This window comes from Scyliorhinus canicula, chromosome 16 (assembly GCF_902713615.1).
Source record: "Scyliorhinus canicula chromosome 16, sScyCan1.1, whole genome shotgun sequence".
NCBI classification, from domain to species: Eukaryota; Metazoa; Chordata; class Chondrichthyes; order Carcharhiniformes; family Scyliorhinidae; genus Scyliorhinus; species Scyliorhinus canicula.
In genome coordinates, this window is record NC_052161.1 from 29354316 (window position 1) to 29367065 (window position 12750).

The 12750-nt window shown below is 41.3% G+C and overlaps 1 protein-coding gene across 3 annotated transcripts in view; it reads right to left on the minus strand.

The window, feature by feature from the left end:
- Positions 1-2350: 2350 nt before the first annotated feature.
- The window catches only part of tial1 (TIA1 cytotoxic granule-associated RNA binding protein-like 1), a 45736-nt gene continuing 35336 nt past the window's right edge, over positions 2351-12750 (minus strand). For all 3 annotated transcript variants that reach the window (XM_038773142.1, XM_038773143.1, XM_038773144.1), the window contains 6 exons: positions 12199-12307; positions 8456-8551; positions 8256-8340; positions 4599-4722; positions 4340-4482; positions 2351-4055 (listed from right to left, as the gene is read on the minus strand). In XM_038773142.1, coding sequence (XP_038629070.1) covers positions 3935-4055; positions 4340-4482; positions 4599-4722; positions 8256-8340; positions 8456-8551; positions 12199-12307 — 678 coding nt within the window. In that variant the 3' untranslated portion in view covers positions 2351-3934. The remainder of the gene's footprint in view (positions 4056-4339; positions 4483-4598; positions 4723-8255; positions 8341-8455; positions 8552-12198; positions 12308-12750) is intronic.

Consider the following 12750-nt stretch of genomic DNA (forward strand, 5'->3'; position numbering starts at 1 on the left):
GTTTTATACCCAGAAAACAGGCAATCTAAAGTTAATTTTCTCCCCAATCATCCAATTTCACCAGTGACTCTTCAATATGCTCTATGGAATTATGCATGTTGCCAGCTACTGTATCTTTATAATTATTTTCAATACTTCATAATTGTTCCATTTAATTTTCACTGTCACCACTTTTTTTCCATATCTCGTCCAAAGCTTTACAATTGCTGGGTTCTCTCCAATTCCACTGCCCTTTTTCATTTATCAGGATCTGTGAAAATGGAAAGTTCAATTTGTCTTGGAAGCAAAAGGCGCTGACATAACAGCCAAGTGCACCGTATGCATATGCTGCATGAATAAATTCTCCCCATGTTTGCATGGATTTCGCCCGCACAACCCAAAGATATGCAGGATGGGTGGATTGGCCACACTAAATTGCCCCTTAATTGGAAAAAATGAATTGGGTACTCTAAATTTATTTTTTTACTTTTTTTAAAAAGGAAAACTGCTCAGCTTTTTAAAAAAATATATAAATTCAGAGTACCCAATTTTTTCCAATTAAAGGGCAATTTAGCATGGCAAATCCACCTAACCTGCACATCTTTGGGTTGTGGGGGTCAAATGCGTGCAGACACGGGGAGAATGTGCAAACTCCACAGTGATCCGGGGCTGGGATCGAACCCAGATCCTCAATGCCATAAATAGCAGTGCTAACCACTGTGCCACCATGCCACCCAGCTACTGGCAATTCAAACATTTGCTTCACGGTCTCTCACAATATCCACTTTTCTAAATTCTCAGTGCAATGTGCAACTTGCTTCCACATGCAAGCACAACTGCACAATATCATCTATAATTAATGTGAGCAGTGCCATTCAGATCTGCTAGTTCTCTTTTTTTTTTGCAGAAAAACCTTTTTGGACTAAATTACGAAGAATACCTACAATACCTAAATTAATAAGGATACCTACTCAAGATCACTCGAGTCAGAATCAGATGAAGCACAAGACATTCCTTGTACTAAAAAATATCTATTTGTCCATGATTAAAACAAGGGTAGCAGTTCCACATACTAATATGCATTGCAACCATTACCAAAATGGAGGAAGTAGTTTGTTTTAAGTGGCAAACCTTGAATGAATTAGAAATTGGAATTAAAATTCAGTGCCATCAGAAGCTGATGCAGCTTCTAAGCAGTTATCAAAACATTGATTTAATATTTGAAATAAATACAAAATTTAATAGAAGAGAATTGTTTGGGGTACAAAGGATTGTCATGCTTCAGTTGTTCTGAGTCTCAGTCAGACCCTCCCCCCAAATATTGAGTGCAAACTGGAGGGCTGCAATATTAGCCTCAGGAGGTACAGGGCAAATTCACAGAATTATATTGGGTTAAAGGATTAAATTACAAAGACTGCGTTAAATAAACTTGGCTTGTATTTTCTGGAGTTTAGAATATTGATTCAATCAAGCGGTCTAAAATAAGTGATTTGGTGAGTCAGTACAGATGAACTATTTCCTTTGGAGCACTAATGCAGAAGCATGTAGAGCTACGCCATGAAGAAGGCAAGTATAAATTTGAACTCCTGCTCCTACCCACCCAAAAAAGGGCTCCAGACATTGTATCGGCTGAAATTTAAGCCTAAACAAAGATTGTTAGGCAAGGGTATCAACTGTCATAGGTTAGTGGTCGAATGAAGGAGTAGGTCAATCATGATGTAACTGGATGATGAAACAGATTTGTGGGCTTGAATTGCATATTCCGGTTCCTTTGACTTTTGCATTTTTAATTTTACAATCTGTACAGCACATGATGGAAAATACAAGTAATAAAGATGCTCCATGCAACACTAAATGCTCTGCTATATGCAGGACCATATTGTGGTCCATATCAATATATAATCCTCATACACTGGTATATTTGATCTTAATGAGCACTAAAAAAGTTGAAACATATTTTACAATGCACAAAATACTAGCTAGCACAACTAAAACATACCAGCATCAGGGACTCCTGCATCAGCAATAATATGAATTCGGCCCTGTGGAAGATTTCTTCTGCTCCACATCATAGCCCAAGAGAGTACTCCCGACTTCAACAGGAAAGGCTTTTCCCTCTCGTGGTACCAAACATTTGATTTTTCCACAATGAGCAATTTGTACTAATTTTTTTATTTTTTATAATGGAGATTCTTTTGAAGATAATGCTTCTGATAATGCTTCTAGCAAGCCGAAACAAATTAAACCCTTGTAGTAGTTTCAAATAACTAAGTTCCATGTACTTTATCTGACATTTTTGTGATCAAAGCAGGTTAATTTTCTTAAACAGTTTCATTGAGCTGCAGAAATCTAAGAAATGGAAACCATGTCGTTTATTTTTAAAATCACTTTATTCCTTTAGATACAGAAGAAATAATCCAGAAACGACTAATGTCAATTAGCTTTCAACGTCCGCATAATCCACCCATTCCACACTCAAATGAGCTAGCAATATTTTTTTTTACAAATGTGAATCGCACCAACATGCAAACCACTCTAAAATATCTTTAAAATGAAGTTTCATAAATGGTACAGAAGTTTGCTCTGCACCTTCAATTAACAAATGGCACACATTACTGTTAAAAATAAACAGTTGATTCTGACATGATTGTTGTATTTTACATTTAATTGTATAATTAAAAACACTCCCCATTTGTTGGTGGTCTAAAGAAATTATGTAACTATTCAACCTTGCCTGAAATTTTTACGGTTCAATAAATTTGCATGATATTAAGCATAGCAATAGAATTGGGTTGAAAAGCAAAGAGCACAAACTAGTCTTAATGACACTACACCCAAAGCAGCTTAAAGAAATAAAATTTAAGGCTTCAGTTTGAAATTTACTTTGTATAATTTTACATACCACATAACTGCAGTAGGAAAGATATATTAACATACTCTTGTGAAACACCGCCACACATTGCACATTCTGGGCAACCTGCTACTTCAGTATTGTACAATTGAATAGCTTTTTAAAAATCTCAATCGCTGACAAAGTAGGAATTGTGATACCTTTACACTAGAGCATGCTTTAATAATCATACTGGTGTATTAAATGTTATCTATAGATATTTACACTTGTAACCTTCACCCCAATCCCCTTGTCCATGTGTATGTAAGTACGTAGAGCTTATCTCTAATATAGCCAAAATAGTACAAGGGACTCCAGCAGTCCAAATGTAGCCAGCGTTCCCTTCTCATCGTTTCCTGATTTTAGAGTGTTAAGCAACCCATTTTTTAAGAAAAAAAACGGTTGTCTTCATCGGGCTTCTAGTTCAATCCATAGGATGGTGAAGCAAAAGCAAAAATTTAAGCCCAGGTAGAGTGTTAAATTTGATGCATCTCAATATATGCCAGTGCGCTGGCATTTCAGGATGGCCATGAATTATAACTTCCCTGAAAACAGCAGGCAGTTGGTCCATCGCAACGTGAAATTCAGTTGTCTTGTGTTTATTGAACATTAAGCCTGGCTTTATGATACAAGGCTTTAAAATTCCCTTTACAATGGTAAGAGTATGAAATTAATATTGTGGAATGCTCAACTAAAAGAAAAGATTGTCAAAAGTCTGGTTGACATTTTCCCACTAACACTGTATTTATTTTTTAAATTCATACACAATAGCACTTCATTTTCAAAATAAATTCATCATTCTCGATTACTTCACACTTCGAAAACAACAGATTATATGCTTCCCCCCCTCCCCCAAACCCCTCCCCATCCCAAACCAAAAAAAAAAAGAGAACAGGGAAACATTCACATCCTCCACCATGAGCTCAGCTGTGATAGAATTTTTAAAATATTCAGCTTTAAAATAAATAGTCTATATTTTATTCATGGTGTCAGTGAACATGTTGGTGTTGCGTCAATAGAAAAATCTGGGCTCCTCATTTGAAGGCAAGGAGAAAGAGTCCCTGCTCACTGCGTCTGGTAACCTGCCATCCCAAAGCCAGCTTGGTTAGGTATAACAGCTGTACCCTGCCCTTGGGCTGGCTGAGCACTAAATCCACCTACCCAGGCAGCGGCAGATTGAGGTTGACTGGAAAGAAAACAGAAGTATCTCAATGAGTGAATTCAATTTAAAATTCCCAGCACATGTAAATTACATTAATTTCCCAATAATCCTTCAATAGGCACACGAGTTGGATTTAATATGACAAGCTAAAATAGTTAAGCAAGGCTTTACAGGTGGTTTAGGGCACATTCACAGAACTGTTATACACACAGGCCGTATTTTCAGGAAATAGATATTTGCAGACCCAGTTTCCCCAACGGTTCAACTAGGCTGTGAATTCAAGCTACTTCATCCAATAAATTACTTACTCTACGCCAAATCCTTGCTGATTCCACGCTTGGCCATACATGCCGTAAGAGGGCACCTGCCAACCATTGGCTACATACTGACCATACTGTTGAGCATTGCCATACCACTGGCCCCACTGACCCCAGGGCTGGGCAAATTCCATCTGAATGAGAGAGGTAGTAATATAATTACTACAAATTAGCTGCATGTGACACTGCAATAAAACCAGAAAGTTTGATATTCAGCTGTAAAAGCAAGTTACTTAATAAATTTTCTTACCTGCTGATACTTGTTGGCCGAATCAGTAGTTTCTTTACCCCAATAGCATTTAACAATATGGCCTTCAATAGTGGTTCCATTAACTGACACTATAGCATGAGCAGCACTATCATGTGTTGCAAACCTACAAAAAAGAAGAATGTTTTTACACCAACTCATAATATTCATCTAAAATTTGAGGCAGCCTCAAGGTTTCGTAATATACACGCCTCGAAATAAAGGACAAAACCTTTCCACACCCTGGTTGTACACCACAGTGAAAACATGTGCACAAGGCTAATTTGGCATCTTGATTTTCATCTGGATAGTACAGGTTTGTGCAGGAGTAACAACACTCGCAGCACTTCACAAAAAGTAATTCTTCATCTGTAATCATGCCACCTCGGTTAATGCCAAAGTTAGTGGCTCCTGTTAGAAAGTATCCAGTCTGATAAAGGCATCTGCTCTTAAATACCCAGGCTGGAACAGGAATCCTGGTCACATCAGAGCCCAGTGATAGATGCAAATGTACTTTTCCTAGTGCAGAATATGATCAGAATAGGCCTTCATTCCTGCCCCCAATCAATTTTAGCTTTCCATCAAGTGGGAAGGCAAATATGTGACCTGTTCAAACATAGAACATAGAACAGTACAGCACAGAACAGGCCCTTCGGCCCTCAATGTTGTGCCGAGCCATGATCACCCTACTCAAACCCACATATCCACCCTATACCCGTAACCCAACAACCCCCCCTTAACCTTACTTTTATTAGGACACTACGGGCAATTTAGCATGACCAATCCACCTAACCTGCACATCTTTGGACTGTGGGAGGAAACCGGAGCACCCGGAGGAAACCCACGCACACAGGGGGAGGACGTGCAGACTCCACACAGACAGTGACCCAGCCGGGAATCGAACCTGGGACCCTGGAGCTGTAAAGCATTTATGCTAACCACCATGCTACCCTGCTGCCCCTTAATGTGTACATCCACATATGTGATGTTGGCCGAATCAGTAGTTTCAGTAGAATCAGTAATATATGTGATTATATATATGTTTAACGCTTGTAAAGGTCATCTTCTAAAAGGACATTAGTTGGCAAATTAGCTTGCACAGAAGACTATGTGCAAGTTACCAACTCTACTCTAATGGATCCAATAATTTTCTGCAATGCCCCTTCTGCCATCCATCAAGATGCTGTCATAAACAGCACTGGCTTTGCAATTAACTTGAAAATTCACCAAGTGCTTAAATGTTAGCCACTCCAGAAAATATGCAGCGGATACCAACCGAGCAAACAGCTGGACACAATTGTGGATGGACACAGTTGTGGATGTACACATTGGTAAGTTCCTTGGAATGGCAATCAGTGTCAAATTGCCACTCCGTGCTCACTTATAGAAAATGTTTTCCATTCCTCTCTAGTCCCAATTTCTCACTCAGGCTGGGTAGGATCCAGGCAGCTGTTGCCAAGCCAACTGTCACAGACCAGCAGAATCAGATTAATGAGGACATGCCCCTTTTTTTTCAAGCACTGGCTACTGCCTCACAGCACCAGAGACCCAGGCTCGCTTCCCACCTTCGCCAACTGTCTGGAGTTTGCTCGCTCTCCTACTTTATGCGTGTTTCCTTTGGGTTCTCCGGTTTCCTCCCAAAGTCTAAGGATATGCAGGTTAGGCAATGATCAATCCGCAGGGTTACAGCGAGGGAATGGGCCTAGGCTGTGCGCTTTTTTGGAATGTTGGTGCAGACCCGATGGGCTGAATGGCCTCCTCTGCACTGTAGGGATTCTATGCTGTCGTCCAGGTAAAGTTAAAGGTCCAGTGAAATTGACAGTCCAGGGAGAAGTCAAGTCTCTGAGCTAAGTGAGGGGCGCACGTAAATCTGGGTCTTTTCAAACTCTGTAAAGATCTTCTAAATGTTTCTAAGTAATTATTGGTCGAACCCTGGCGGAACGACCTGAAATTTGCATTTTTGGATGGCTGACAGTACGGGGCAATTACCCGGAAGTAGTTTACACTTCTGGACAATTGCCATGCAATGCTTACCTTTGAAGTTCCAAGAGGGATTCCCCAGCACATCTTTGGTTTCCCCTCATCCAAAATCCATGCTGGGGATCTTGGAAGTTACAGCCCAATGAGTCAACACCTCATCACTAACCCAACAGTGGAGGTCCCTGGCTTCAGGCTTCCTCAAAGGCAATGGGACGGTGCTCAACTGAATCTGTGAACGGAAGAACAATGTGGCCACTGTCTCCTCAAGAGGATGATGGAAGTGACTATGGCCATGAGTCATGGAACACATCTCATCACCCTGCCATTAATATCTCAAGATTGGCAGCAAAAGCGAGATTTTTTTCAATCCAGGCATGGGGGCAGGAGAAGAGATTGAGGGAGATGCCGTGGTGGGAGGGAACTTTAGGTACTCGAGTATTCAAGTGACACAGGAATGGGGTCAGCTTCACAAATTGAATTTGGGTAGACTAATAGAACAGATGAAAGGGGACACCCGCTGTCACTGGCAGGGAGGGTAGAGACTGTGAAAGTGACAGTCCTCCCGTGATTGCAGTTCGTATTTCAATGTCTCAATTTTTATCCCCAAGGCGTTTTTCAGGAAGATGAATGTGGCGATCTCGGGTTTTATTTGGGCTAATGGAGAGGGAAGGAGTTCCAATAGGAGAGGTGAAGAGGAAGTGGGAAGAAGAGTTGGGAGGGGTGTTGGAGGTTGGTCTATGGGAGGCGGCCCTGCAGAGAGTAAACGCGTGTCGTGTGCCAGGCTCGGCCTGATCCAATTCAAGGTGGTCCACAGGACTCACATGACTGTGGCCCGGATGAGCAGGTTTATTGAGGAGGTTGAGGACAGGTATGGGTGCTGTCAGAAAGGTCCTGCGAATCACCTGCATATGTTCTGGGCGAGGCAGAGGTTGAGGGGCTTTTGGCAAGGATTTGCAGACGTCATGCCTAAGGTCCTGTAAGGGAGGGTGACCCCGTGTCCAGAGGTGGCGATATTCGGAGTGTCAGAAGAGCCAGGAGCAGGGGAGCGATTTAGATTGCATTGATGGTTCCCAGCGCAGCACAATTGTTATGGGGAAGTTAACACTTCTGGGCAATTGTCTTGCAAAGTTTACTTGTAAAGTTCTGAGAGGGTTTCCTCAGTGTATCTTTGGGATACACCAAAATCAACACCGTTGAGCTTGGAAGTTATGGCATCACAATTTCACAGCTACAGTCATATGGCCAGAAACGTATAATTCACCATTACCAACAGCCTGAAATGTTTAGATTCTAATGGTCCAGTTGTAGTGCTTTGGGGTCTAACTTATTGTGCCCTTCATAATCAAAATGGAACAAGTGGAACAAAATGCTGATAATAGTTAGTACTGATCCGACCACACAACAATCTTAAAAATTTAGCACATTTACACGAAGATGTAAAATGAATATACCAGAGACACTGCAGGGAACTAGTGGACAGAGATTACAAAAAGTAATCGAAAATATTATGGAATGGTCACATCAGCTTTTTTACTGCACAGGACCATATGATGCGCAGGAATGCAACTTAAGATGTGAAAAACAACAAAGCCTAAGGTCAACTTTTGAATCAATTTTTAAATATTAAGAATTGCTTTACATTTAAAAATAGATATATGGAGTAAAATAAGTAAAACCTACCTAACGAATGAGTAACCCTTTTCTGGGAAAACTCGAATTTCCATGATTTGCCCAAATGGAGAGAAAGTTTGACGCATAAGCTGCTCTGTAAGAGTTAAGGATTATAAAACATGCAAGGAAGTTAGTCCGACAATATACAAATATTTTGTTTCAATGAATGTTGATCCATCCGTCATTTATTAAATTAATGGTGTCCATACCTGTTAGGCCTGAAGCAATACCTCCACAATAGACAGTACAATTTGTGGAACTAGATTGATTGACAACTTCTTCAAATTTTAGATGTTTCGAACTACCTATAAAGAAAACAAAATGTTAGTCTCTTCAACCTGCGCCCAACAGTATAGGTGGTTATGTTACTAGTCAATAACAGAGGCCTAGATTAAATAAACTGGCAACATGAATTCAAATCCCACCACTGCAGCTGGAGAATTTAAATTCATTTAATGAAATAAAGTTGGAACAAAATGTTATTAGCAATAGGAACTAGAAGACTACCTTAAAAACCCATCCTTGTGTGATAAGATTATTACCTGCTATTTTTCAGCCCAAACCTGAATATTGTCCAGGACTGTTTCAGTATCTGTTGTCACGAATGGTGCTGAGCATCACACATCAGCAAACATACCCACTTCTAAATCTAGGGTGGAAGGTAATTGATGAAGCAGCTGAAGATCTTTGGGCCAAAGATACTACCTCCCCCAAGGAACTCCTGCAGCGATGTCCTGGGCTTCCTTTGTGCCCTGTACGAGTGTGCAACTCTTCTGTACATATTTGAACCAAGACTGTAATGGGTCAGGAGCCGAGTGATCCTGGCACAGGCTGAGCATCAATGAGCAGTTATTATTGCTAAGCAAGCGCCATTTGATAGCACTGATGATTTCTTCCAAAAGATCTTCAAAGATGCTGCCTACGGTGCTGAGGACCTGGGTTCAATCCAGGGTCACTGTCTGTGTGGAGTTTGCACATTCTCCCAGTGTCTGCGTGGCTTTCACCTCCACTACCCAAAGATGTGCAGGTTAGGGGGATTGGCCACACTAAATTGCCCCTTCTTTGGAAAAGAATAATTGGATACTTTCTTTTTTAAATTGCCATGATCAATGCGTGGGGTTACGGGGATAGGGCAGGGGTGGACCTAGGTAGTGTTCTTTTGTATCTGTTTAGACAGGTAGGCCAAATGGCCTCCTCCATCACTGCAGGGATTCTATGAATCTCTTGACTAATGGTAGAGAGTAGACTGATGGGGCAGCAATTGGCCAGATAGATTTTCAGTGCTGTAGGTGCACTGGAACAACTTGGCTATGGGCGCAGAGTTCTGGAACACAAGTCTTCAGTACTATTGCCCGAATATTGTCAGGGTCCTTAATCTTTGTAGCTTCCAGCAATTTCAGCCATTTCTTGATATCACCATGGGTTGAATCAAATTGGCTGAATGCTGGCATCCCTGATGCTGGGGACCTCAGGAGGAGGCAGAGATGGACCATCTTCTCAGCACTTCTGGCTGACGATGCTTTAGCTTTAAATGTGCTGTAATTTCCATCATTGAGAATGGAGATATTTGTGTAGCCTCCTCATCCAGTGAGTTAATTGTCTACCACCATTCATGGGTGGATGTGGCAGTTCTGCATGATCTTAGGTCTGATCTGTTGGCTGTGAAATAGCATAGCTCTATTACTTGCTGCTTGGCATACCAGTAGTCCTATATTACAGCTTGACTAACCTCATTTTTAGGTACACCTGGTGTTGCTCCTGGCATGCCCTCCTGCATTTGTCATTGAATCTGGGTTGATGCCCTTGCTTGGTGGTAACGGTAGAGTGAGGGATATGCCGATCCATGAGGTTACAGATTGTGGTAGAGTACAATTCTGCTGATGGCCCCAAGCACCTCATGGATGCCCGGTTTTGTGTCACTAGATCTGTTCAAAGTATATCCCATTTAGTACGATGGTAGTGCCAAACCACATGGAGGATATGTTCAATGCGAAGACAGGACTTAAGTGTCAACAAGGACTGTGTGGTGGTCACTCCGATTGATATGGTCATGACCAGATGCTTGTGGAACAGCAGTTTGATGAAGATGAGATTAAATATGCTTTTAGCCTGTTGTTGGTTTTGTCACCACCTGCCGCAGACAAAAAACTATGTCCTTTAGGACTCGGTCGGTCATGGTGCTACCGAACCACTCTTGATGCTGAACACTTGACATCCCCACCCAGAGTACATTTTGCACTCTTGCCATCCAGTGCTTCTTCAGTGGTGCCCAAAGTAAGTACTACTAATTCAGGGATGGTGATACTGGTGTCTGGGACATCATATGTAAGCTATGATTCCATTCCATGGATATGCCCATGTCAGGCTGTTGCTTGACTAGTTCTCTCAATGACCTGCAATTACCTAGTTTTACCATCTCTTTGAAATGGGTATTGAATTGGTCATTTTCCAATCTGCCAGAAAACATTTACTCCATAAATATAACTCTTAGGACTTACTTCTTCATAGAGAAACTGAGGTGATTTTTGCTAACTGTTAATAAATCCTCAATTATAATTAATATTGAGAAAATCTAGAGAAAGATTTGAATTCATTTCAAAATAATGTTAAAAATGGTCTTTTAAAGGCAATCAAGTTTGCAAAACTACAGGCTCCGGTTCTTCCCGAAACGAGCTAACATGATTACTTACCATAAGACAGACGATCAGAATTAGGCCATTTGGCCCATCAAGTATGCGCCACCATTCAACTATGCCTGATACATTTCTTATCCCCATTTTCCTGCCTTCATCTCATAACCCCTGTTCCCCTTATTAATCAAGAACCTATCTATCTCATTCTTAAACACACTGAGTGACTTGGCCTCCAAGCCTTCTGTGGCAAGGAGTTCCACAGGTTCACCACACATGCACTCTTGCCATCCGCAGTGGTTCCCAAGGGTGCCCAAAATAGAGTACTACTGATCAGCTTGGATTTGGGAGGGCCCATGATTAACCCGATGCCATGTGACCTCAAGGGATCCAGAGGCGATGTCGAGAACTGAAGAAATTTCTCCTCATCTCATTTTGAAAGGGTGGCATGGTGGCGCAGTGGTTAGCAGATTAGCAGTACTGCCTAACAGTACCGAGGATCAATCCTATCCGTATGGAGACTGCACATTCTCCCCGTGTCTCACCATCACAACCCAAAGATGCGCCTGGTAGGTGGAATGACCATGCAAAAATGGCCTCTTAATTGGAAAAAAAGAATGGTGCACTCAAAACTCAGTTTTAAAGAATCGTCCCTTCAGTCCGAGGCTGTGCCCTCAGGTTCTAGTTTTCTCCTACTAGTGGAATCATCCACTCAGTGTCCACTACATCTAGGCCTCAGTTTCCGGTTATGTTTCAATAGGATTCCCCCTTCATCCTTCTAAACTCCAACGAATACAGATCCAGAGTCCTCTACAGCTCATACAACAGGCTCTTCATTCCATGGATCATTCTTGTGAACCTTCTCCAGACCTTTTCCAATGCCAGCACATCCTTCCTTAGATATGGGGCCCAAAATGCTCTCAATACTCCAAATAGGGTCTGACCAGAGCCTTACACAGCTCTTGTATTCTAGCCTTCACGACATGAATGCTAACATTGTATTTGTCTTCCGAACTGCCGACTGAACCTGTACATTAACCTTAAGAGAATCTTGAACTAGCACTCCCAAGTCCCTTTGTGCTTCTGATTTCCCAAGCCGTTTCCCATTTAGAAAATAGTCTATGTCTCTATTCTTCCGATCAAAGTGCATAACCTCACTTTTCCACATTGTATGCCTATACTCCATCTGCCACTTCTTTGCCCACTAGCCTGCCCAAGTCCTTTTGGTAAATGCAAATTTTCATTAATTCAGTCATTCTGGAAAGATGGTAAGTTGGACACGTTAAAAAAAACTATGACATAATACTGATTGAGAAACCTACTCTCTGGTGCACTCTTTGGAGCTGGCGGTTTGCGCGTTGCCCAGTTTGTTCGAATTTGTCGGCCTCCCAGCCATTGACCACCCATGTGCACAATTGCATTTTCTGCGTCCTATGGAAAATGGATGAAGAATGTAGAGGTGATGTAAATTCAGCCTCTAATAATAATTATTCAATTCAAGGTTCACTTTGCTTCTCAATTATAAACAAACAGTGTAATAGTGCAGACATGCCAATCTGCAAACATTCACTCAAATGCCTTGAGGAACAGTGAGCATATTGACTCAATATACTTTCTGGGTTACCAGTTGCTAATTTATTCCAATTCTACTGCATCAATGGAACACTGCATTTATCAATATTTGTAGTTTAGCAACTGATGTTTGCCGAATATAAAATATTTGAACGGCGAATTGTGAAATGCATCCACAATGTCAAGCATTTCTTTAGCCCATAGGTCAATCGCCTCCATTTCACGAAGTTATTCATTTGTTTTTTTAAATTGCTATAACATTTACAGACCAAGATCTCATTAAATAGTGGAACAGTCTTGAG